This window comes from Oryx dammah, unplaced genomic scaffold, assembly GCF_014754425.2.
Source record: "Oryx dammah isolate SB20612 unplaced genomic scaffold, SCBI_Odam_1.1 HiC_scaffold_19, whole genome shotgun sequence".
Lineage (NCBI taxonomy): Eukaryota > Metazoa > Chordata > Mammalia > Artiodactyla > Bovidae > Oryx > Oryx dammah.
The window spans coordinates 85,169,863-85,196,760 of record NW_024070203.1 but is presented as its reverse complement, the minus strand read 5'-3'; the positions used below and the strand labels follow the sequence as shown (position 1 = coordinate 85,196,760).

Below are 26,898 nucleotides of genomic sequence, written 5' to 3'. Positions count from 1 at the left end.
CTTCCCTGATAGCTCAGTTGGTAAAGAATCTGCCTGCAATGCAGGAGACACCGGTTCGATTCCTGGGTCAGGAAGATCCGCTGGAGAAGGAAAAGGCTACCCACTCCAGTAATCTGGCCTGGAGAATCCCATGGACTGTACAGTCTGTGGGGTTGCAAAGAGTTGGACACGACTGAGCGACTTTCACTAAGCCTTAGGAAGCACTACTATGGACAATCTACTGGAGGTGACGGGATTCTAGCTGAGTGATTTAAAATCCTGAAAGGTTTTAGACTGAGTTCTGTTCAAGTGTTGCACTCAATATGTCAGCATATTTTGAAAACTCAGCAGTGGCTACTCTCAGGACTGGAAAAGGTCAGTTTTCATTCCAATCCCGAGGAAGGGCAATGCCAGAAAGTGTTCTAACTACTGTACAATTGTGTTTATGTCACAGGACAGCAAGGTTATGCTGAAAATCCTTCACCTTAGGCTAAAGCAGTACATGAACTGAAAACTACCAGATGTATAAGCTGGGTTTTAAAGAGGCAGAGCAACCAGAGATCAAATTGCCAACATTCATTGGATCATGGAGAAAGCAAGGGAGGAGCTCCAGAGATAGGTTTATTTCTGCTTCACTGACTATGCTAAAGCCTTTGATTGTGTGGCTCAGAACAAACCATGGAAAATTCTTAAAGAGATGGGAGTACCAGACTACCTTACTCATCTCCTGTGAAACCTGCATGTGGGTCAAGAAGCAACAGTGAGATCTCCTGGGTGAGGATAAAAAATCACAACTATGTTTTGAACAATCATTGACAAAAGGATGTTGGGATCCCCCAAAGAAAAGTACTCCATATCCAACAGAGAAGCTGTAACGAGATGATAGGAGGGGCAGAATCACAATGAAATCAAACTCCCACAACCACCAGGCAGATGACCCTCAAACTGGAGAACAATAATACCAAAGAAGTTCCCACACAGCCATGAAAGTTCTAGGCCCAGATCAGGATTCCCAGCCTGGGGATCTGGGAAATGGACTAGGAGATCCCAGGGAATCTGACATTGAAGGCCTGTGGGATCTGACTGCAGGACTTCCACAGGACTGGGGAAACAGAGATTCGGCTCTTGGAGGGCACAAATAAAACCTTGCGTTCACCAGGACCAAGGACAAAGGAGCAGTGACCCCACAAGACACTGAGCCAGACCTCCCCAGGAGTATCTGAGGGTCTCCTGAGGTGTGGGTTGGTGGGGGCTCACTGCAGGGATGAGGGCACTGGCGGCGGCAGACATAAGAGGTGCTCCTTGGTGGTCTAAGTCCTCTTGGAAGTCACCATCAGCCCTACTACAGACCCTGCAGACTCCAGGGCTGGGTCACCTTGGGCCAAACAACTAACAGGGAGGGAGTACAGCCTCACCCACCAGCAGACAACTGTATTAAAGGTTTACTGAGCAGGCTCTGCCCACCAGAGCAAGACCCAGATATTTCCTACAGCCAGTCCCTCCCATCAGAAGTTTGCAGAATCCTCTTAGCCTCATCCACCAAAGGGAAGACCGAGGAAGCAAGAATTACAGTCCTGCAGGTACAGAATGAGAAACGCAATCATAGAAAGCTAATAAAAATGAAAAGAATTAGGATTAGATCCCAGATGAAGGAACAAGATAAATTTCCAGAAAACAGCTGAATGAAGTGTAGATAGGCAACCTTACAGAAAAAGAATTCAGGATAGTGATAATGAGGATGATCCAGGATCTTGGAAAAGAATAGAGAAAATGCAAGATATGTTTACCAAAGACCTAGAACTCAAGAACAAACACAGAGATGAATAATACACTAGAAGGATTCAATAGCAGAATAACTGATGCAGAAGAACAGATAAGTGATGTCGAGGATAGAATGGTGGAAATCTTGCTGCAAAAAAGAATATAGAAAAAATAATTAAAAAAAAAATGATGACAGGCTAGCCTAAGAGACCTCTGGGACAGCATTAAACATACCAACATTCACATTATAGGTGTTCCACAAGGAGAGGAGAAAGATAAAGGACCAGAGAAAATATCTGAAGAGATAACAGTGGAAAACTTTCCTAACATGGGAAAGGAAATAGTCAACAAAATCCAGGAAGCACAGAGAGTCCCAGGCAGGATAAAGCCAAGGAGGAACACATGAAGACACATAGTAAACAAAGATTAAAGATAAAGATAAAATATTAAAAGCTATAAGGGAAAAATAATAAATAATATACAAGGGAACTCCTGTAAGGTTATCAGTTGATTTCTCAAAAGAAATTCTACAAGCCAGAAGGGAATGATACAATATATTCAAAGTGATGAAAGGGAAGAACCTACAACCCAGAATACTCTACCCAGAAAGACTCTCATCCAGATTTAATACAGAGATCAAAAGCTTTACAGACAAACGTTAAGAGAATTCAGCAACACTAAACCAGCTTTACAACAAATGCTAAAGAACTTCTTTAGTCAGGAAACACAAGAGAATGAAAAGACTTATAAAAAATAAACCCAAAATCAATTAAGAAAATGGTAATAGGGTCATACATATCAATAATTACCTTAATGTAAACGGACTAAATGCACCAACCAAATACAGCTGTCTACAAGAGACCCACCTCAGATATAGGAATGCTTACAGACTGAAAGTAAGGAGATGAGAAGAAAGTATTCCACACTAATGGAAATCTGGACGTGAGTCTGAGTGAACTCTAGGAGATGGTGATGGACAGGGAGGCCTGGCGTGCTGCGATTCATGGGGTCACGAAGAGTCGGACACGACTGAGCGACTGAACTGAACTGACTGAACTGAATGGAAATCATAAGAAAGCTGGTGTAGCAATACTCATATCAGACAAAACAGACTTTATAAAAAAGATGGTTATAAGAGACAAAGGACATTACATAATGATCAAAGGTTCAATCCAAGAGGACTTAACAATTATACATATTCAATCCAAGAGGATTTAACACTTATAAATACCTATATATGTACCCAACGTAGGATCACCTCAATATGTAAGGCAAATATTAACAACCATAAGGGGAGACACTAACAGTAACACAATCATAGTGCAGGACTTTAATAACCCTCTTTCATCAATGGACTGATCATCTGGACAGAAAACTAACAAGGAATCAAAGGGCTTAAATGACACTTCAGCTGAGCTGGGCTTTTTTGATCTTTATAGAGCATTCCATCCCAAAGCAGCAGACTACACATTTTTCTCAAGTGCACAGGCATATTCTCCAGGACTGATCACCAGCTGGGCCACAGGGCAAGTGTCAGTACATTTAAGAAAATCAAAATCAAGCATCTTGTCTGATCAAAATGCTGAGACTAGAAATAAACTATATTAAAAAAAAACCTAAAAAAACAAAACACATGGCAGCTAAACAATATGCTACAAAACAACCAAAGGATCACTAAAGAAATCAAAGTGGAAATAAAAATACTTAAGAGACAAATGAAAACAAAAGCACATTTCAATACTTACGGGAAGCAGCAAAAGCCATTCTAAGAGAGAAGTTTATAGCAATACAATCTTACCTCAAGAAACAGAAAAATCTCAAGTAAACAATGTAACATTACACCTAAAACAACCAGAGAAAAGAACAAACAAAATCTAAAGTTACTAGAAGTAAAAAAATCATAAAGATTAGAACAGAAATAAATGAAATAGAGAAAAAGAAAACAACTGCAAAGATCAATGAAACTAAAAGCTGGTTCTTTGAAAAAATAAACAAAATTGATAAATTTTTAGTCAGATTCATCAAGAAAAAAAGAGAGTGGACTCAAATCAATAAGATAAGAAATGAAAAAGGAGAAGTTACAACTGATTCCATAGAAAAGCAAGTGTCACAAGAAACTACTATGGGCCAATAAATTGGACAATCTGGAAGAAACAGACATTCTCAGAAAGGCACAATCTCCCTAGACTGAACCTGGGAGAAACAGAAAACATGAACAGACTAATCACAAGCACTAAAATTGAAACTGTGATTAAAAACCTCCCAAAAAAACCAAAGTCCAGGACCTGACAGCTTCACAGGTGAATTTTACCAAACATTTAGAGAAGAGTTGACACCTACCCTTCTGAAACTGTTCCAAAAAACTGCAGAGAAAGGAAAACTTCCAAACTCATTTTGTGAGGCCCCAAAAAAAAGCAGACAAAGATACCTTCAAAAAAAGAAATTTACAAGCTTATATCACTGCTGAATACAGATGCAAAAATCCTCAACAAGATAACAGCAATCCATATTAAACAATACATTAAAATACATGATCAAATGGGATTCATCCCAGGGATGCAAGGATTTTTCAACATCTGCAAATCAATCAACGTGATTCGCCATATCAACAAACTGAAAAGTGAAAAACATACAATCATCTCAATAGATACAGAAAAAGCTTTTGACAAAATTCAGCACTCATTTATGCAAAAAATCTCCAGAAAGTGGGCACAGAGGGTACATACCTCAATATAATAAAGGTCATATATGAGAAACTGATAGCTAGCATCATATTCAATGGTGGAAAGCTGAAAGCATTCCCTCTAAGATCAGGAACAACATAAGGATGTCCACTACTGCCACATTCATTCAACACAGTTTTGGAAGTCTAATCTACAGCAATCAAAGAGGAAAAAGAAGTAAAGGGAATCCAAATTGGAAAAGAAGTTTGACCCTAAATAGTCAAAGCAATCTTAAGAAAGAAAAAGAGCTAGAGGAATCAAGCTCCCTGACTACAGACTATATTATAAAGCTACAATCATCAAAACAGTATGGTACTGGCGCAAAACTAGAAATATAGATCAGTGGAACAAGACAGAAAATCCAGAAATGAGACAGACTCTGGTACACTGCAGTCCACGAGGTCGCAAAGAGCTGGACATGACTTGGCTACTGAACAACAAGAACAACATGATACTTTACTCTTTCAACCTTAACATGTGCTTCATCCCTGCCCCCCCATGCTAATTTTCCCTTCAAGATGACATCTTTCTCCTCTCTATTTTCTTCTAAACTTTTTATTTTATATTGAAGTATGGCTGATTGACAATGTTGTGGTAGTTTCAGGAGGACAGCAAAGGGGCTCTGCCATAAATATCCATGTATCCATTCTCCCCCAAACTCCCCTCTGATCCAGGCTGCCACAAAATCTTGAGCAGAGCTCCTTGTTCACAGTTCCTATACAGTAGGGCTCTTCTTTAAGCTAAATTTAATACTCTCTGAAATAAATTAAACTATAATTAACATCAATGTATCAAATCAAGACATAAATATGCCTTCACATTTTCTTTGTGGTGCCTGCTTTTTGTAAATGTCTGGGCTAAGAAACATTTATTTTTTTCCCTTTTGTTTTGTATCCTAAGCTTAAGCTTGCCAACTCAAGCTAAAGGGTAAGAAATCCCTTAGATAAAAGAAGATCCTATATTTTAAGAAGTACCACTGACAAATGCATGAACTATTTTGTTCTGTTACAATTTTACTGTTATATGAGTAATCTACTAAGATGCATAGAAATATAAAGTATCAAATAGTGAAAATCTTCTGAAAGCTACTAATATGAGAAATTCTAATTGCAATGTCATAAAAAATGTTTTAAACTGTTTTCAGGAAACTAGAAAAACATAAAATTACTTAAATATACTAAAAAAATCTGAGAATGTAGCGTACATCAGAATCTTAGAGTACCTTGGGATGATTATAAACATAAATTATTAACATAGATACTACATAACACTTGGCAATAAGGAGTTCATGATCTGAGCCATAGTCAGCTCCCAGTCGAAGAAACTAGGGAAAACCACTAGACCATTCATGTATGGCCTAAATCAAATCACTTACAATTACACAGTGGAAGTGACAAACAGATTCAAGGGATTGGATCTGATAAATACAGTGCCTGAAGAACTATGGATGGAGGTTTGTGACACTGTACAGAACGTAGTGATCAAGACCATCCTCATGAAAAAGAAATGCAAAAATGCAAAATGGTTGTCTGAGGAGGCCTTATAAATAGTTGAGAAAAGAAGAGAAACTAAATGAAAAGGAGAAAGGAAAGATATACGCATTTGAATGAAGAGTTCCAAAGAATAGCAAGGAGAGATAAGAAAGCCTTCCTCAGTGATCAGTGCAAGGAAATAGAAGAAAACAACAGAATGGGAAAGATTAGAAATCTCTTCAAGAAAATCAGAGATATCAAGGGAACATTTCATGCCAAGATGGGCACAATAAAGGACAGAAATGGTATGGACCTAACAGAAGCAGAAGATATTAAGAAGAAGTGGCAAGAAAACACAGAACTGTACAAAAAAGACCTTCATGACCCAGATAACCACAATGGTGTGATCACTTACCTAGAGCCAGACATCCTGGAATGTGAAGTCAAGTGGGTCTTAGGATGCATCACTACGAACAAAGCTAGTGGGGTGATGGAATTCCAGTTGAGCTATTTCAAATCCTAAAAGATGATGCTGTGAAAGTGGTGCACTCAATGTGCCAGCAAATCTGGAAAACTTAGCAGTGGCCACAGGACTGGAAAAGTCAGTTTTCATTCCAATCCCAAAGAAGGGCAATGTCAAAGAATGTTCAAACTACTGCACAATTGCACTCACCTCACATGCTAGCAAAGTAATGCTCAAAATTCTCCAAGCAAGGCTTCAATAGTACATGAACTGTGAACTTCCCGATGTTCAAGCAGAGGAACCAGAGATCAAATTGCCAACATCTGCTGGATCATCAAAAAAGCAAGAGAATTCCAGAAAAACATCTATTTCTGCTTTATTGATTACACCAAAGTCTTTCACTGTGTAGATCACAATAAACTGTGAGAAATTCTTTAAGAGATAGGAATATCGAACCACTTTACCTGCCTCCTGAGAAATCTCTATGTAGGTCAAGAAACAACAGTTAGAACTGGACATGGAACAACGGACTGGTTCCAAATTGGGAAAGGAGTACATCAAGGCTGTATATTGTCACCCTGCTTATTTAACTTACATGCAGAGTACATCATGTGAAATGCTGGGCTGAATGAACCACAAGCTAGAATCAAGATTGCCAGGAGAAATATCAATAATCTCAGATATGCAGATGACACCACCCTTATGGCAGAAAGTGAAGAAGAACTAAAGAGCCTCTTGATGAAAGAGAAAGAGGAGAGTGAAAAGTTTGGCTTAAAACTCAACATTCAAAAAACTAAGATCATAGCATCCGGTCCCATCACTTCATGGCAAATAGATGGGGAAACAGTGGAAACAGTGGCAGACTCTGTTTTGGGGCTCCAAAAGCACTGCAGATGGTGATGGTAGCCATGAAATTAAACAATTCTTGCTCCTTGGAAGAAAAGCTATGACCAACCTAGATAGCATATTAAAAAGCAGAGACACTACTTTGCCGACAAATGTCCATCTAGTCAAAGCTACAGTTTTTCCAGTAGTCATGTATGGATGTGAGAGTTGGACTTTAAGAAAGCTGAGCGCAAAGAATTGATGCTTTTGAACCATGGTGTTGGAGAAGATTCTTCAGAGTCCCTTGGACTGCAAGGAGATCCAATCAATCAATCCTAAAGGAAATAAGTCCTGAATATTCATTGGAAGGACTGCTGCTGAAGCTGAAACTCCAGTACTTGGGCCACCTGATGCGAAGAACTGACTCACTGGAAAAGACCCTGATGCTGGGAAAGATTGAAGGCAGGAGGAGAAGGAGACAACAGAGAATGAGATGGTTGGATGGCATCACCGACTCAATGGATATGAGTTTGAGCAAGCTCTGGGAGTTGGTGATGGACAGGGAGACCTGGTGTGCTGCAGTCCATGGGGTAGCAGAAGAGTCAGACATGACTGAGCAACTGAACTGACTGACTGACTGATATAACACATCAGTTCAGTTCAGTTCAGTCGCTCAGTCGTGTCCGACTCTTTGCAACCCCATGAATCGCAGCACGCCAGGCCTCCCTGTCCATCACCATCTCCCAGAGTTCACTCAGACGCATGTCCATCGAGTCCGTGATGCCATCCAGCCATCTCATCCTTGGCTGTCCCATTCTCCTCCCGCCCCCAATCCCTCCCCACATCAGAGTCTTTTCCAATGAGTCAACTCTTCGCATGAGGTGGCCAAAGTACTGGAGTTTCAGCTTCAGCATCATTCCTTCCAAAGAAATCCCAGGGTTGATCTCCTTCAGAATGGACTGGTTGGATCTCCTTGCAGTCCAAGGGACCCTCAAGAGTCTTCTCCAACACCATGGTTCAAAAGCATCAATTCTTCAGCACTCAGCCTTCTTCACAGTCCAACTCTCACATCCATACATGACTACTGGAAAAACCATAGCCTTGACTAGATGGACCTTAGTTGGCAAAGTAATGTCTCTGCTTTTGAATATGCTATCTAGGTTGGTCATAACTTTTCTTCCAAGGAGTAAGTGTCTTTTATATAACACATAGAAAGTTTAATATGTGATTTGCATGTTACATTAATAAAAATAAACCAACTATAACAAAACCTCTAAACCTAGAGCAGGTTATCTTTTAGAAAATATAGCTGTGAAGAAAAAAACAGTAAAGGAAAATAAAAATTGATATTCCTGAATATCATAAATACTAAAAAATTTATGTTAAAGCAAGTCTTCTCTGACAAGCTTATTTATAGTTTAATGTAAATATTCCTGGGCTCATTTCGTTTACCAAATTTGTACTGCGTAAGCACAAAGAAAATTAACTCTGTCATAGTATTTCTGAAACAATATAGTGCCTCAAAAACTTGAGAATAATAGCATTAAGAGTAAATTTGTAACATGATACCATATATTCAAAAACAGTATAAATTAAAACTTACAGTTCAGGAGATCACTAAGTCAGCTATCTAACTGGTATTATCTGCTCAGAAGACTTATGAGCATGGTCCCTAGAACCAATTGCCTTTGTTCAAATCCTGATTCTACCCCTTGCACAAATTACTATCTAATGGTGTTCTGGTAAACACACACCTCTGATCTTAGGGATCAGAGATGGCAGGCTTGATTTAGAACACTTGCCAATTTCCATAATTAAATGCCCCGTCATGACCAATTTCAAGCTACCGATGTAACATTACTGAATACACAATTAGTTCGTGATAATAGATAATAAAAGTATATACCTACTAAGGTTTTGGTAGGCATTAAATGAGCTTAAATATGTGGCATATAAAGCATTCAATAAATATTAGCTATCATCATCATCACCATCTTACTAAACTATCAAAAATAATAATTTTATATTTTGGTAAATCCTAGGAATGAAATGTGTAACAAGCAAATGAAGTTTTAACTCTTCCAGCATGTAATTTAAGGCACTGAATAAATCTGCCTACCTAGCAGGATTTTCCTCTTTTATCAATCTCTTATATGAAATTATATGTACCTCAAACTATATTATAATTTGCATAGTAATACTAATCTATTATATCTAATATTATTTGAACTTGCAATAGAATAATACTTTTATACTTTATATAAAGCAATAGTTTCTAAAAAAATTTGTTCACATCAAATTGTACTAGAAAGAAATTTACATTGCCAGATAATACTCTAAAAACTATCAATAGAAAAGTTCAGTATCTTCAAAATTTAAAGATATAAAGTAACTAAGATTAAAAACCCAACTTCATCAAATCTCATTAAAATTACCTTTAGAAACACAGTATTAACAATAGTTCATATAAATTCAGAATATTTGACTTAAGTCATGATTTTAAAAATAATCACTGCAAAAAGAACCCTACTTCTGTCATCCCCCTTTTTGTGCTTAGAAATTTTTCACTAAGTGTCAATTCAGTTCTATGTATTTCCACATATTCACAAGATTAAAAATGTAAATGTCAAAATATGAAATAGTATTGAAAGAATAAGAAAAGATGTGAAAAGGAAAAAAATCGAATTATTTTCAGTGAAATTTCTTAGATTTCACTGAAACAACAAAAAAAGTCAAGCCTTGGCCTTAAACTCACCTGTAAACAAAAAACAAAATATCCACTAGCACTCTGCTCTGCAATGACATCCTCCATGGTCCTCAGGGTGGTGCCCAGGTAAGAATTCAGGAGCTGGGTAGGAAGCAGGCCAGCTGAAGACGCCACCAGATAGTTGGGTAAGGAGAGGTCAGTGATCTAGAAGTATTAAACGGGATGATTCATTACCAAGTAAAACTTCAGTGTAACATAAAACTGTGTATGCAAGTCTTGCTAGCAGTTTTCCCTTGGAAGTAGAGAGAGCTGAACTACTTTTCAAAGCATTCTGATTTTTAAACATGATTATACATGGAATATATACAGAATGTAAAAGATCTACAATGAAATAAAAGTTTAAAGAAAAATTTTAACATTCTATTGCTCTGTCATTGAAAGCTGGCATTTGTGACTATTGTTTTTTTTCTTACATATAAATAAAAGGTGCAGACACACACACATCACTTTGTAAAAACAGTTTTTAAAGTCTTCCTCATGTCATTAAATATTCTTCAGGCTTGTTTTTTGTGCTTAGTCGCTCAGTCGTTTCAGACTCTTTGAGACCCCATGGACTGTAGCCAGCCAGGCTCCTCTGTCCACAAGGATTTCTCCAGGCCAGAATACTGGAGTGGATTGCCATGCCCTCCTCCAGGGGATCTCCCCAACCCAGGGATCGAACCCAGGTCTCCCGCATTGCAGGCAGATTCTTTACCATCTGAGCCACCAGGGAAGCCCAAGAACACTGAAGTGGGTACCCGAACCCTTCTCCAGGGGATGTTATTGACACAGGAATCAAACCGGGGTCTCCTGCACTGCAGGCAGATTCTTTATGAGTTGAGTTACCAAGGAAGCCTCTAATTATTCTTCATAAGCACACCTAAATAGGAATGTGGTCACTGGGTTTTGAAGCCAGGTAACTCTAACTCTAAAATGACATTTAAGTACAAAGACTTTGAATATCAGATTTTTCATCTGTAAAATGAGGATAATAACCACTACCTTACATGAAATATTTTACAGATATATGTGTAAATATCTTAACAAATGCCTAACACATGATCAGCACTCAAAAAGGTACAAATTATTATTATACATTAATACTACATAGCACAATTTAACCATTCTTTTGCTGTGGAACATTTAAACTGCTTCCTTAATTGTTTCTTTGTGTACATGTGACTATGTATTTTTTGGCTATTACGAAGTTTTTAAAACTTGTAATGAAAACCTTTGTGTATAACCTGTATGGGAGTCAGTAAACTATTTCCAGTAAATCTATCTCATAGTATTCATGCCCTTGTGTGATCCTTTCCCATAGAGTGTGGGTTGGACCTAGCGCTTTCTTCTGGCAAACAGACTATCGCATAAGTGATGAGATGTTAGTTCCAAGATTAGGTTACAAAAATAACAAGACTTCCATCTCTCCCTCAGGAAGGTAAGTTACCATGCTGTAAGCAGCTCTACAGAGAGGTCCCTGCTATAGCAAGTAGTTGATGTCTTCAGCCAAAAGCTAGTAAATACCTAAGAGCTGCCAACGGCCACCTGAGAGCGCCTGGAAGCAGTGTCTTCCTCAGTTGTGTCATAAGGTGGCTGCAGCTCTGGTCAACATCTTGAGTACTGTGAGACAACCTGAATTAGAGGCATCTAGCTATTCTGTGGGCTTCCCTGGTAGCTCAGTTAGTAAAGAATCTACCTGCAATGCAGGAGATCCGAGTTCGATTCCTGGATTGGGAAGATCCCCTAGACGACGGATAGGCTACCCACTCTAGTACTCCTGGGCTTCCCTTGTGGCTCAGCTGGTAAAGAATCTGACTGCAATGTGGGAGACCTGGGTTCAATCCCTGGGTTGGGAAGATCTTCTGGAGGAGGCATGGCAACCCACTACAGTATTCCTGCCTGGACAGAGGAGCCTGGTGGGCTACAGCCCATGGGGTTGCAAAGAGCTGGACATGACTGAGCGACTAAGCACAGCACAGCTATTCTGTACAGGAATTCTCGACTGACAGAAGCTGTGAGATAAAAATGTTTATTAAGCTATTCAATTTTGGAGTCATCTGTTACACAGCAAGAAATAATAAAATATGCAACTCCATATTTTAGGATAGATCACTAGGAACGGAACAACTAGATCAAACACTAAAAACTGCTTTCCCAAGAAGTTCACACTGATTTACATTCTCATCAGTGAGTAATGTATGTGTGACCATTTCATCATACTCTTGTCAATTTTAAGTTTTAAATTTCAATCCTCCTTAGTTCCATGGGGTTGCAAAGAGTCAGACATGGCTGAGCACGCACACATGCATTCAGTTTGAGAGATGTAAAAATGATTTCAATTATTGTTTAATCTGGCTTTCCTTGTAGCTCAGTTGGTAAAGTATCTGCCTGCAGTGCAGGAGACCCGGGTTTGATCCCTGGGTTGGGAAGATCCCCTGGAGAAGGAAATGGCAACCCACCCTAGTATTCCTGCCTGGAAAATCTCATGGACAGAGGAGCCTGGTGGGCTGCAGTCCACGGGGTCACAAAGTTGGGCGTGACTGAGTGACTAACACTTACAATATTTTTAATTTACATTAGTTTTAAATATACACTTTTCTATTTACATTTCTTTCATGGCTTTATTTGTTCACATTTATTCATTTTTATTGAAATGTTAAAGTGTTTTCTTATTTATTCATGACATTTATTCTTTGTATAGTAAGGGCAACCTTTGTCCATGCTGTGTGCTAAGTCGCTTCTGTCGTGTTAGACTCTTTGCAACCCTATGGACCACAACCTGCCAGGCCCCTCTGTCCACAGGATTCTGCGGGTAAGAACACCGGAGTGGGCTGCCATTTTTTTCTCCAGGGGATCTCCCTAACCCACAGATCAAACCCGCATCTCTTATGTCTCCTGCATGAGCAGGCAGGTTCTTTACCACTACTGTCACCAACTTTTGTCCATAATATGTAGCAGATATTTCCCTCTGAACTGTCTATTTTTTGTTTAGACATACAAATGTTTCTAAATTTATATATAACTAAATATTATTAATTGTTTCCTCTGATCTTCCATTGCTTTTAGCTTCCGAAAGAAAGTCTTTTCAGATCTCATTATTAAATTTCTCCCTATATTTCTTTTCTCAATATATTTTCCTCTTTAATATTTACCACCAATTCCTTCTGCAATTTATTAGAATTAAAGGTTGATGATATATCCTTACTCCTCCCATTCCCCAGTAGCCAATTTTCCTAGTATCATTTATTGAATAATCAGTAACTTCTTTAGCAACTTGTGATGTTCATTATAAATGAAGTTACTGTATATAAAGGAGCCTATTTGGGGTTCTAATACTGTCCACTGATCATCTTTTATATATATATATTTTTTAAATTAGAGGATAATTACAATATTGTGATGGTTCTGCCATATATCAACATGTCTACTGATATCTTAAATCTTGTGTTGAAACCAAATTATTGTTGACTATCAGTTTAATATCTCACAAGGAATTTCTAACCCTCAAATTCCTTTTCTTACTCTTCTTTTTAAAACTTCCATAACCATTCTTATCTATTCATTTTTGTGAATACTTTTTAGGATCACTCTGTCATTGAAAAAACTAGTAAAGATTATACTAGGATTAAGATAAATTTATAAATTAATCTGGATAGAGATGCAGCCTCCAGAATATTCAGTATTTTTATCAAGAAATGTTTTTATAATTACTTTAAATCTTCCATATTTATTACTAAAATTTGGTTTATTTATATAATCAAGCATTTCTTATTAGTTTATTTCTAAACATTTTATGTTACAGATATTGTGTGTGTGTACTCAGTCATTTCAGTCACGTCTGACTCTTTGTGACCCTATGGACTGCAGCCTGCCAGGCTCCTCTGACCATGGGATTCTCTAGGCAAGAAAGAACACTGGAGTGGGTTGCCATGCCCTCCTCCAGGGGATCTTCCTGACCCAGGGATCGAACCCACATCTGTTATGCCTCCTGCATTGGCAGGTGGGTTCTTTACCACCAGCACCAACTGAGAAGCCCATAGTTGTTACTACAGCCATTAATTTTGAGAATAACTTCCATATCCTTATCTGGGTATTGCTGTTATATAAGAAAGCTAGTGGCTACTTTGTTAAATTTTATTTTTATTAATATTAAAACCTGGTGTTTTAATGAGTTATAGGTTATTCTACAACTACAGTCTAACCTAAAATTATGTAAAGCCACATTCATCTCTACTCATAGGTGATTAGCAGGAGACACACCACTGCTGATTTAGAAAGAACACTGCAGTGTGACTGGCTGTTAAGATTCCGCTAAACGGTACTGACTCAGTGACTGCAAGATGGTCTGGAAGGTATCTGCCAGAGACAGACATAATGACTCAACTTTTACCTTGAAGAATTCGCACACTGACAAGCACACACAAGCAGACGGGGAGCCTTGAGAACTGCATGGAAAGTATTAAAGAGTAAACAGGGATTAAAATCTCTGTAGGAGTAGGGGCCAAAGGGCAACACTGTGGGATAAGAGGAATTTGAAATGAACTCCACAAGCTGAACATGGGCTTCACAGGGAAAGATGGTGGGATGGAGAAGGGAAGGGCTTCCAGGAAGGGAATGAATGGGGTCCACGTGGCACACAGGGCGAGGGCAATGCAGGGTTATCAGTAAAGTCAGCAGTGCAGTCTGGAGTGTTTAAAGTGCAAGGCACTCCTGCAGAGCAGAGACAGGGCAAGTGTTTGAGAGGACACTTGTGAGGGGTCTGGGTGAAAGGGGAATAAGTTTGTACTTAGCAGAAAAGCTCTGAGGAACCTAATCCAAGAATGACATGAACGGGGCTAAGTTTTAGGAAGGTTCCTCGACCAGTTTGGGGCACTTAACAGTAATGGAAAACCTTTCTTTACAATTAAACATGTCAAATGTATAAATATGACAAAAATGAATGTCATAACATTATACTACAGTTATAGTAATATTATGTGTTATGCAAGTTATTTTCTAAGTAAGTATTTAAAATGTCAGAATGCAAAGCTTCAGTTCATAATCTTTAAATGTAATTAAAGTTTCCCTAAAGAGAATATATATTTGACATTTATGGATGACATCAATAATATCTAAATGGCTATTTTAAGAACAGATATCATAAATCTGAAACAACTCTGCCACTTAACTCTTTTAACAAGACCTTTGTCCAAAGTATACATGAAAGTTTACCAAACCTTTCATTACCAAATCTCACCCTACAGAAAAAGGAACTGTTATGATTTACATATAGTTCTCTTTTGAAAAGCTGCGTGGCTAAATAAAGCAAAGAAACTAATTTCAGCTAATCACAGTAAAACTGTTTTGCTAGCATGTCAAATAATTTAGCCAGTATATCAAAATAATAATGTACACAGGCACACACAGTTTTTCAACTAAGTGTATTAAAGATAAACAGATTCTAAATTATCCTAATATGGCATTTCCTATAAGCCAAGGTCCTACTCAGAATCTGCATCCAATCTTGGACAAACATAGTTAATATACAGCACTTGATCTCACAAAGAGATCCATCCAACCTTCTTTCCCTAGAAAGCCTTTACCCATGGACGTTCTGTAAAGTCATTTATTTGTTGTCTTTCGTTGGCACTGGATCTTCGCTGCCGGCACTGGCTCTCTCCAGCTGTGGTGAGTGGGGTAGTCCTTGCCGTGCGGTGGGGGCGTCTCTTGTTGGGGAGCATGGGCTCTAGAGGGCGGGGGCTGCGGGAGCCGCTGCCCGTGGGCTCTGAGCACAGGCTCAGCAGTGGTGGCACATGGGCTTAGCTCTCCACAGCACGTGGGATCTTCCAGGACCAAGGATCGAAACTGTGTGTCCTGCACTGGCAGGCAGACTCTTAACCACTGGTCCAGCAGGGAAGTTCTACCCACTGACTTTAAAAAAATATGTCTCCTTATCCTACTTTCCCAAAAGACATTAAACGTGAACCCAGAATAACCTTACTGGGAAGGCCTGCCTATTATACCCTGGGGACTTGACTCAGGACTGTTTTCCTACTCCAAAGACTCAGAAATCACAATCTAGGATGTCAGTGTTACCCTGCTGGTTAGCGTCTATGATCAGAAATACTTCACTGTGGGTTTCAGGGATGGTGAATGCTACCTGACTGCCACCCTCCCATGCTTTCAGAACTCCAGAAGCACCGTGAAAGTACACACATTCTTATTCCCAGAAGTACTGTGATTTACTTGCAGATGTAATTCACTTGCCACGGTGGGTAAGGGTTACTGTAGAATATTACCATATACCAGATAGATCTTGAAAACAAAGTGCCCATCTGAAGGGAAGAAAAAAGAGGGGGGGGCGGAAACCTTAATCTTAAAGAGTAAGAACTGATGCTTCACTGAACACACATTTTTGAAGCTGATAGTAAGAGAACTCTGTGTACAGATGGTCACTTGAATGCGCGCTGAACCTCAGACACAGTACAAAGCACAGCTCCGCTGGCAACACTGCCTATAGCTCCTCCACCTTCTCCATTTACAACTGTTTACACGATGGCGTTACAGGCCTTAACAAACAAAAAACGTTATCATTTTTACACAGAATATCTTGACACAGATCGAATGAAGAATATAAAGGTGATTTGTGTATGGAAGACCTCAAATTTTATCCATAGTTTTGTGAAATGATATTAGTTTTGGCAAATCACACCTTCCTGCAGAGGTGTGTTTCCTAGTTTATGTAAAAGCAATGTTGTTTATTGACAAAGTTATATTAGTATAAATTTCAATTAAAACATATATTTAGTAATATTATACAGAAAAAATCATGAATCCCCATAATAATTTTTAAGGAATGGTCAAAAGAAGTTAAAGTGACTGCAGTTTGATCTTTTCATCTACTTATTACTGATAAATTATATTTTATAATGTGTATACTCAAAATACTATCAGTAGTTCAGAAACAGAAAGGAGAGAGAAAGAGTTAACAAATGACAACCAGCTTTCACTTCCAGAAACATGAAATTTTAAAAACTGCTTTAAGGAAAAAAACTATCATTCTCTTCCCTCCTCAAAATACTTATTTTCATGTTTCTAATCTTAGTTGCCCTAACTAGACAGACAGCATTCTTCCCTCACCGCCACAACCAATCATCTGCTCTTTCTTACAGATTCTACCTTCTGCATCTGTAAGAAATCTACCCATCACCTGCTCCTCCTGGTCCTGTTCAGTCTCCTCTCTGGTCTTGATATGTCACATTACCCAACACTCACAACCTAAGTTAAATTTTGCAGAAATCTTTTAAAAATGGCAAATCCAATCCCGCTTAAAGTTTTTCCTACTGCCATCAGAATGAGGTTCAGATTCATCAACATGAAAGTACAAAATGACTGTGTGGTCATGAAAGTCATTCTGTACTGTACTTAATGACCAAAATGTTCATTACAGTCAGCAAAGTCTCAGAAATCATTTACAACATTCATTCACAATGTTATATAAAGAAAACACATGCACTAATAAGTGAAAAGACTAGAAAAATAAACACTAAAATGCTGAATGTTTTTCTCCATATACTTACTATACTTTTCAAAGTTTTTACAATGAATACTTATTCATAGGCAGAAAAAACACTTTTAAAGTAAGTTTTAATAAGACTCTCTGCCTCTAAAGACATTTTAATCTAGGAAGGGGTAATAAGACATACTCTATTTGTTACTATGATACAACAGGTTAGATATACAGGTTTGTGAATTCTAACCCCATATATGACCATGAAAACCACAGAAGCTGGTGAGATGACTGAAGAGGCACAAAGAGAACACAGTTTTAAGGAAATAACAGTCAGCCATTCTCCGTGGTTCTGTGGGGTCTACGGATAAGGTGGCAAGGCATTTTTCAACTTGGTCATTACATCTCAACCTTCAGACTTAATGACTCCAAGCTCCTTCAAAACAGGCTGTGTCTCTGTCATCTATTCCATCTGAACTGTACCAATGGCAATGAATCAGGATACTTTAATAGTAAGAAGAATCAGTATGCTTTAATAGCAAGAAGAACTAATTATTAGTTAAGCGGGTACAGTGTGTATTATGACTCATACTTGGTATATGAATGAGTTATCTATAACACAGAATAAGAATTTAAGAAGATGAAAAAACATTTTTCTAAAACATACCATCACCAAACTGTTACATACAAAGTAACGTTAAATAGTTACTCAGAACATTTGTCTTTTTAAGAGTAAACTCTGAGGCCCTGTCTAACCTCTTTAATTTTACAAATAATGACAACTGGAGGCCAGATCATTAAATGACTTCACCAAAGTCACACAGGAGCTGAGACAGAACTGAATGTCCCCAAACAGTCCATGAGACTAAGATTTTACCATTTTTCTGGTCTCATAGTCACTAGCCAATAAAATATTTTTATTTAACTGCAGTAAATTTAAATTCAATTGTGAACTAAATTATTAGAAGCAATTTATCTTTTTCTTGATTACTCAAGGCAAATTCTAGGAAAATACAATACAGTTTAGTTATATTTGCCTCAACTTTGTTTTTTATCTTATTTTGCCATCATTATTTTAGTCAGTACACCAGTTTAACAGCTACCTGCCCTTCCCCCAAAACAAGCAAAACACTCTCTGTTGCTGCTTCTAACCTACTCGGGGCTAACAAAAATAGCCAAAGTAACTAACAGTCTAGTAACATAAAATTCTTTAAAATGGTTCTACTGAGAAGTGAGCCAGGCTGATGGGTCAGGCCTTCCACTTTTAAATTTATTCATTTCTTCTTTTTTTTTTCCTTTTACCCACAATACCTATATATATATATATATATATATTTTTTTTTTTTTTAAAGGCTTTTGTTAAATACAAAGGTAAAAAGATATATACGGGAGCTTATGGGCCTCTTGTTACAGTTTCAGGGGCTTGGACTTGGTGGTTATTTTACTACAGTGAGTGTTATAGCTCTAATGCAAACTGCTGTAAAGTCCAAGGTAGGAAATATTTTCAGCTTTGCAGGCCATAGGGTTTTTGTCACAACTACTCAACCTTGATGTTTTAGCTTAAAAAGAGCTACAAACTACATCCATGAATAAGCATGGCTGTATTCCAATAACATTATTTACAGATGCTGAAATCTGAATTTCATGTAATTCTCACACACACACAAAACATTATTCTTTTGATATTTTTTCCAGTTACCTCCCTAGGATGATGCCTGATTCAACTGTGAAGAACGTGGCCCAGTGCCTGACACACGGGAGGTCCCAGGGCTAGTGCTCTGCAATTAGAACCAGGAGATCTCTGAGAAACCAGGAAGTTCTCTGCTGATCTCAGATCAACAACAGAGCCTCAGGTAAGTTCATGGCTCTACCATTTACCAACTGCATGTTCCTAGGCTAGTTATTTCACCACTTTGCCTCAACTGCCTTGGCTTAATATGAGAATTAGGGTTCATATGAACATTAAGTAATGTGTATATGTTAGAACAACAGTGCCTGGCAATTACTAAGTACAACATAGAAAAATGGTTAAAAAGAAAAATAAATTCTCTGAGTTTCAATGTCCTTGGAATGCAGAGGATGGAGAGAAGGAAATAGTAAATAATGAGCAAGCTATACATTCTACCACAGCTATGCAGTAGGTAATGGCAAACACATTTCACAACAGAAAGCATGGCTCGAAGAGAAGCTCAAGACGTCAGAGTAAAGGTTAGAACTAAGTCTGACTTCAAGTATGTGATCTTTTGTCCTCTATGTAACTGCCTATAAGTCACTGGTAACTCCTCAAAGGACTGTTGTAATGATTCAGGCGTAGTATACACGTAAATTTTCTCTGCATGCTGTAAAGTGGTATGCAACATATGATCAAGAGGATCTTCCACGATATGTTTTATGCTTTTATTGGAGGTTTCAAAGATTCAACCATGAAAACATTTCCCATGTGGAATTAAGTTTTCCTATGACCCAAGTGAAAAGAGATAATAATTGTTAGGCTTTCCTGTGGAACAACAGTAACGACATCAAACCCTTTTAGAGGTTGCAAGCACCAACATGCATACTGTTACCCACTACAACCACTTATTATGTAATATATCTGGATTAACAGGAGCTTCCCTCCAAGCTCAGCCAGTGAAGAATCTGCCTGCAATACAGGAGACTCAGGTTTGATTCCTGGGTCAGGAAGATCCCCTGGAGAAGGAAATGGCTACTCACTCCAGTATTCTTACCTCAAGAATCCCATGGACAGAGACGGCTGGCAGGCTACAGTCAATGGGGTCGCAAGAGTCAGACACAACTTAGCGACTAAACTGCCACCAAACCACCATATTTGGATTAAAGTTGATATTTCACAGGTGGTAGCTTTAAACTGTTGAAGTCCAGATATCTCCATGGGAATATCTTACAAGAGACCTTACACTAATGCATTAATGCTTTCTAAATAGTTATTTTTATGAATGCTTACAGTTTTCAACTTTATCAACAAAAAGGAAATCCTGAAGTTTTGAGGCTACAGACAAGATCTGCTATGTTTAAGTCAGAAATAATCATGTTTACCTCTTAGAATGTTGAGGATGAAATACGTTAACATATTAAGGGGTATTTAGTAATTGTGGAATGATAAGAGAGAGGCCAGGAGTAAGCTGAGGGTTGGGAAAATGTCCTGAGGGGAAAAGAAAACCCACTTGAGGGTTTCCCTACAGGGAGTACCAAGATTAGACTTGCATTCTACAAAGATCATTCTGGAGGGAGAAAAAACTGGAAATCCTTGCCTAAGAGGCAAGGAGACTAGATAGGAGGCTGAAATGCTGCCAGGGTAGTGGCGGTGGACTGGACTGAAGGGCCTGGGAGGCAGGATCCAGAAGTCAAGGGCCAGAGTCAAAGACTACTGCCAAGCACTCAAGTTCTTGCTCCCTCCCGGCACATATTGCCCCTCTGAGGTCAGCTGTGGCCGTGTCACTTGTTCAGGCTAGTAAAGAGTGAGATTACTTCCAGGTGAAAGTGTTAAAAATCAGTACAGAATTCACTATGTCACATAAACCAAGTGAAAGATGGTGGCTCCATCAACCTGGATCCCAAAGTAAAAATAGCATAAAGCAGAGACTCCCGACTGCTTCCCCAAAGCTGAACCTGGATCAGCGCCAAGTAAGGAAACAAACCTTTGCTTTTTATTTTAATACTTAAGGAACATGTATTTATGAGAAATCATGAGGAAAAATATGGCATCATATGCAATATAGAGTCTACTTATTTAATTAAAACATTTTTAAGAGGATATATCATAAATGCTAGGAGCATATATTATAGTCCCCCAAATCATAAAAGTGGAACTCAAAATAAAAATTAAATTTATCTCCCTTCACTATAAATAATAATATAAGCTGCACTTTTTACAAATCTTTGCTTTTCAACCCAGTGAGGTTTGGGGGTTGTTGTTGTAGTGTCATTTAGCCTATCCTGAGTGAAGCAGTAAGAAACAGTCATTCTAGATACGTGCCCAGATAAGAACAGTACTTAGAAACACACACAGACAACACATCTAGAAATCTGTCTTAATGTACAATACCTACAGATGCAAGATTACATAAAAAATGTTGGTAAGTGGGGGCCTTTATTTCCCACAGGAAAAATGAGTACATTTTAAAAAGTAGAAATGATTCTACAATGTACTTCAGAAATTATATTTCTTATGATCTAAGAATTCATACTATAAAGTGTCATGTACTTAATTTCCATTTCAAAAGTGAAGTGTCAATTTGTTCATACCTTTTTAGCACACATGGGAGAAGGAAAGAAAGTTAAGAACAGATAGTAAGCAAGGCAGAGCCTTTTTCCTTCTTCTATATATTCATCTTTTACAATCAGCTCCTACCTCTTAAATATAAAAACTATCTCCACCATAATAATTGCTATTAATTTTTGAGAAATGAGTATGTGCCAGGCAAATACGCAATGCCTTCACTACATTAGCTTATTTGAGCCTCATAACTCAGCATAGACCGTCAAGGACTGTCTATTTCCAAACGCTGTGCCTCTCATGACCACTACCTTTCCTCATGAGCATTGATTAAAGGCCAATCGTGGACACTGAAGATGAGTTTTAACTGGAATGGAGAGGAGGAAGGATAATGTTAAAAGATAGGTAGGGAAGAAGAAAAAGAAATACGCCTGGAAAGGGGGCACCTTTGGGTAGCCAGAGGGGTATGAGGACAGAAAGGATAGAATCAGAAAGAGGTTCTAGAAGGCAGAAGCGAAAGCCAAGCTAAAACAAAAATCAGCATTAACTAAGCTTTCTTTTCACTCACATACCCTGAGTGAATTCAGTAAACAGTTCCAGTTGCAGGAGCTATTTATTATGTAGATAGTTAAAAAGAGAAATGAACAAGATATAATAGACTATATCCAATGGGTCCACAAGCCACCTTGCTTAAGGCCAAGAGTGAGAGTTTGACACAGTATCATGAACTTTTTCAGATAATCTGGGGTTTATAACTCAGCTCCACCACTTGGTCCTTCGACAGCCTTCATGGATCACACTCTTGTCAAGGCAAAGGGGCCTATGTAACTCAGTGAAGCTTCGAGCCTGCTGTGCAGGGCCACCCAAGATGGATGGGTCACAGTGAAGACTTCTGACAAAACGTGGCTCACTGAAGGAGGAAACTGCAAACTACTCCTGTATTTTTACTGCGAGAACCCCATAAACAGGATGAAAAGGCAGAAAGACAGGATAATGGAAGATGAGCGCCCCAGGTTAGAGAGAGAAGAAAGAAAGTGAAGCCGCTCAGTTGTATCCAACTCTTTGCGACCCCACTGACTGTAGCCTACCAGCCCCCCCGTCCATGGGATTTTCCAGGCAAGAGTACTGGAGTGGGTTGCCATTTAAGGAGTCCAGTAAGCTACTGGGAAGAGAGGAGGGCAATAACTCATAATTCCAGAAAGAATAAGGTGTTGAAGTGGAAACGACACTCAGTTGTGGATGTGTTTGGTGGTAAAAGTAAAGTCCAATGCTTTAAAGAACAGCATTACATAGGAACCTGGATTGTGGTGCTGGAGAAGACTCTTGAGAATCCTCTGGACTACAAGGAGATCAACCAGTCAGTCCTAAAGGAAATCAATCTTGAACATCCATTGGAAGGACTGATGCTGAAGATGAAACTTCCATACTTTGGCCACCTGATATGAAAAGCCAACTCACTGGAAAAGACCTTGATGCTGGGAAAGATTGAAGGCAAAAGGAGAAGGGGATGGGAGAAAATGATATGGTTAGATAGCATCACTGACTCAATGGACAGGTATCTGAGCAAACTCCAGGAGACAGTGAAGGACAGAGCAGCCTGGCATGCTGCAGTACGTGGGGTCACAAAGAGTCAGATATGACTTAGCTACTGAACCACCACCACCACCACCACTTGGTAGCTGGGTGATCCTGAACAAGCTCCTGGATGCCTCCATGTCTTCCTCAGGTAAACTATGCCAATAATACCTATTTCAAGCGGCCAGTTTTCTTTTTTCCTTCTTTTCTCTTGACCCCACAAGGCCAAACTGAAAACTGCCTCTTGTCAACTTCGTTTTCAATTAATTACCTTAAATTATTTCCAAGTACAAAGTATAAATTATATGTTTAACATATTTATTTTAAAAAACTTATTTAATTTTAATTAACAAATTATAATGAGCCCACATTATATATCCAGGACAAAATATAAAATGAAGAAATGGAGTCATGGGTTAAGACTCTATCTGCAAACCATTATTTAGTACCTAGGTGATCCTGGATAATAACAATAGTAATGACGCCATGAAATTAAAAGATGCTTACTCCTTGGAAGGAAAGTTATGACCAACCTAGATAGCATATTAAAAAGCAGAGACATTACTTTGCCAACAAAGGTCTGTCTAGTCAAGGCTATGGTTTTTCCAGTAGTCATGTATGGATGTGAGAGTTGAACTATAAAGAAAGCTGAGCACCGAAGAACTGATGCTTTTGAACTGTGGTGTTGGAGAAGACTCTTGAGAGTCCCTTGGACTGCAAGGAGATCCAACCAGACCATCCTAAAGGAGATCAGTCCTGGGTGTTCATGGGGAGGACTGATGTTGAAGCTGAAATTCCAATCCTTTGGCCATCTGATGCGAAGAGCTGATTCATTTGAAAAGACCCTGATGCTGGGAACGATTGAAGGCAGGAGGAGAAGGAGACGACAGAGGATGAGATGGTTGGATGGCACCACCGACTCAATGGACATGAGTCTGGGTAAACTCTGGGAGTTGGTGATGGACAGGGAGGCCTGGAGTGCTGCGGTTCATGGGGTTACAAAGAGTTGGACGCGACTGAACTGAACTGAATGATGACAAAAGCCAGACTGTTTGTTATTCCAGGCTTAGTAGCACTTATTTATGCAATCGTCTCAATAATCCTATGAAGTAGGTAACATTATTTTCCCATTTTACATATAAGACAGCAAACCATAAAGAGGATAAGCAACTTGACCACGAGTCAACAGATTCAGATTCTATGGCAAATTCTATGGGGACAGCAGAATTTCAGATCATCAGCCCTGTGTTCTGGACTATTAGATAATAATCTATAATATACATATAATCACTATCTGTAGAGCTAGTTTAAAGATTAGAAATAATATGTGGAAGCAGTCCAGGACACTCGGCACACAGTTGGTAGACAAGAAAATGCACAAGGAAATATACTGGAGAAGATGCAAACTAACAGAATGAAACTATTCAGGTTCCTTAGTTCCAACCCTCTTTCAAAGTTTAAGGATATTTGATCAATTATTAGCCAAGGCTGGGTCAAAATTCAAGCTTATAGGAAGCTGTGAAAAGGTAAAAATTTAAGGAAGAGAACATACTAAACCACCTGTAAACATCAAACTTTCCGTGTACAGAAAACATCTATTTCCATGTCGCCACAAGCCTCATTCTAGTCATTGCTGCAGTTGGCTAGAATCAACATGAGATTTGCAAAAGGCATTTAAAAAGAAAAGGGTAGGTTGGTTAGAAATATTCTTAACATAAAACAAAATGAGAAAGTTTCTAGAGATAATTTATTTTTGAAACAAATTTATCAGGTTCACTAATATATATTGATTCCTGTGGATTTGAATGCTAAGATTCTTCACAGTTTTTTTTAGGTCTAGTTGAAGGGTTGAGTTTCTGGGCATCTATATGAAAATTTTTTGAACTTCAGAATCGCTGAATTTGAAGAACACAGTAACTAGTTTAACCCCTTCACCTTAAAAAAGAGGAAAGCAAGGGCACATAGCCAGTGGTAAAGAACCTGCCTGCCAACGCAGGAGACATGAGAGACACAGGTTCGATCCCTGGGTCAGGAAGATACCCTGGAGAAGGGAATGGCAACCTACTCTAGCATTTTTGCCTGGAGAATCCCATGGACAGAGGAACCTGGCAGGCTACAGTCAATGGACACGACTGAGGTGACTTAGCATACAGCATGCGCTGAAGACACTAAGTTTGTAAATACTGGATCCTTTTTTCCCCCATGGGATGGTCCTCCGCAGCAGAGTTCCATTCTTCAATCATTTACTAGCAGTGTTTCCATTACTCAATCATTTACAACGCGATGTACATTAGTTAGAAACACCTTAACTGAATAAGCAAAGGATATGAATACAAGACAGAAAAAAAGTGTACAAGGTGTATAAAAAGATAAATATATTCACAATTCGGAAAAAGGTTATCTGTCCAATTTTGTTTTATCCACTACCAAGTGATTTTAAAATGAAGTTCCTCCAAAGAAAGGTAAAAAGGAGGCTTCCCTCCTTATTACACTGTATTAAAAAAGCAAATTACTTGATGGAAAAAAAAAATCGTATTAAAAATTTTAGGAAACTCCAAAATAGAGTCTACTTTCTCCTCTATTTACGCAAACTCTCCCTTTAGTCACAAATTGTTAAAAACTTGAGCTAAAATACTGGATGCATTTTGGCAAGTTAGAGGGAAAGCCAGCCTTTATTTATTCCCTGACGGGTGCGACAGCTGCTACAGAATAAGATAACAAATGTTTAAAATAGATATTTCTACTTTCCTTTCATAGTTAAGAGGGGTCATTTTTAACCAAACTCCTATGTCAAAAAAGGAGTAGTTCTTTCTCTACCAAATCTCCTACTGAGGGAGCCCGACAGAGATTGGCTTTATCTGTTTGAAATTTCTCAGGGTACGTCAGAAAGTAATTTCCACTTCTGTTAATCTCACTCTGCCAGCATTCCACAGGACGGAGCGCCCTCCCAGGGCCGTCCCAAGATCGCTCAAAACAAACAAAAAAGAGACGTGGGAGAACAGCCCAGCGTCATGCCACTTACCGAGAACACTGCGTTCTGCAGCCCGAAAGGTATGGGGGTGAGCCTGGCCAGCGCCACCACTTTGAGGCCGCTGCCCCCCTCCACGACGCGGATGACGGCGCTGAGTTTCTCGCTGCTCTGGATCCTGGCGGCTACCCAGGCGGTGAGCAGCCGCTTGCAGACCACGTGGGCGATGAAGGTGCCAATGAGGACGCCCACCACCATCAACCCCATGCCCAGCACGAAGCCGTACAGGTAGCCGGCCGCCACGTTGAGCACGATGTAGCCCCAGCCGCAAGGGAACGAGACCACGATGAAGCCCACGACGAAGAGCAGGACCCCCAGCAGCGAGTCGAGGCTCTCGGCCCAGAGCAAGAGGTGCTGCAGGTAGCGGCGGACCAGGGCCAGGGAAGCGAAGCACACGGCGGCCAGCACGCAGACTAGCACCAGGCTCCGGCACCAACAGGTGCTGCCGAGGCAGCAGCAGCGCCAGCTTCTCACCTCGGCCACGTCGACCACCACGCCGCCGCCCCCCGGGCCGCCCGCTAACGCCCCGCCCGGCCCCGGCAGCTCTGAGGCGTCGGGCGGAGCGTGGCGCCCCAGAGTGGCGCCGAGTAGCGTCCCCGGGGC

At 39.3% G+C, this 26,898-nt stretch overlaps 1 protein-coding gene across 1 annotated transcript in view; it reads right to left on the bottom strand.

The window, feature by feature from the left end:
- Positions 1-26,898, bottom strand: part of TMEM64 (transmembrane protein 64) — a 37,615-nt gene that overhangs the window by 10,159 nt on the left and 558 nt on the right. The window contains exons 2-3 of the mRNA XM_040261700.1: positions 26,290-26,897; positions 9,979-10,134 (exon numbers count right to left, since the gene is read on the bottom strand). Coding sequence (XP_040117634.1) covers positions 9,979-10,134; positions 26,290-26,897 — 764 coding nt within the window. The remainder of the gene's footprint in view (positions 1-9,978; positions 10,135-26,289; position 26,898) is intronic.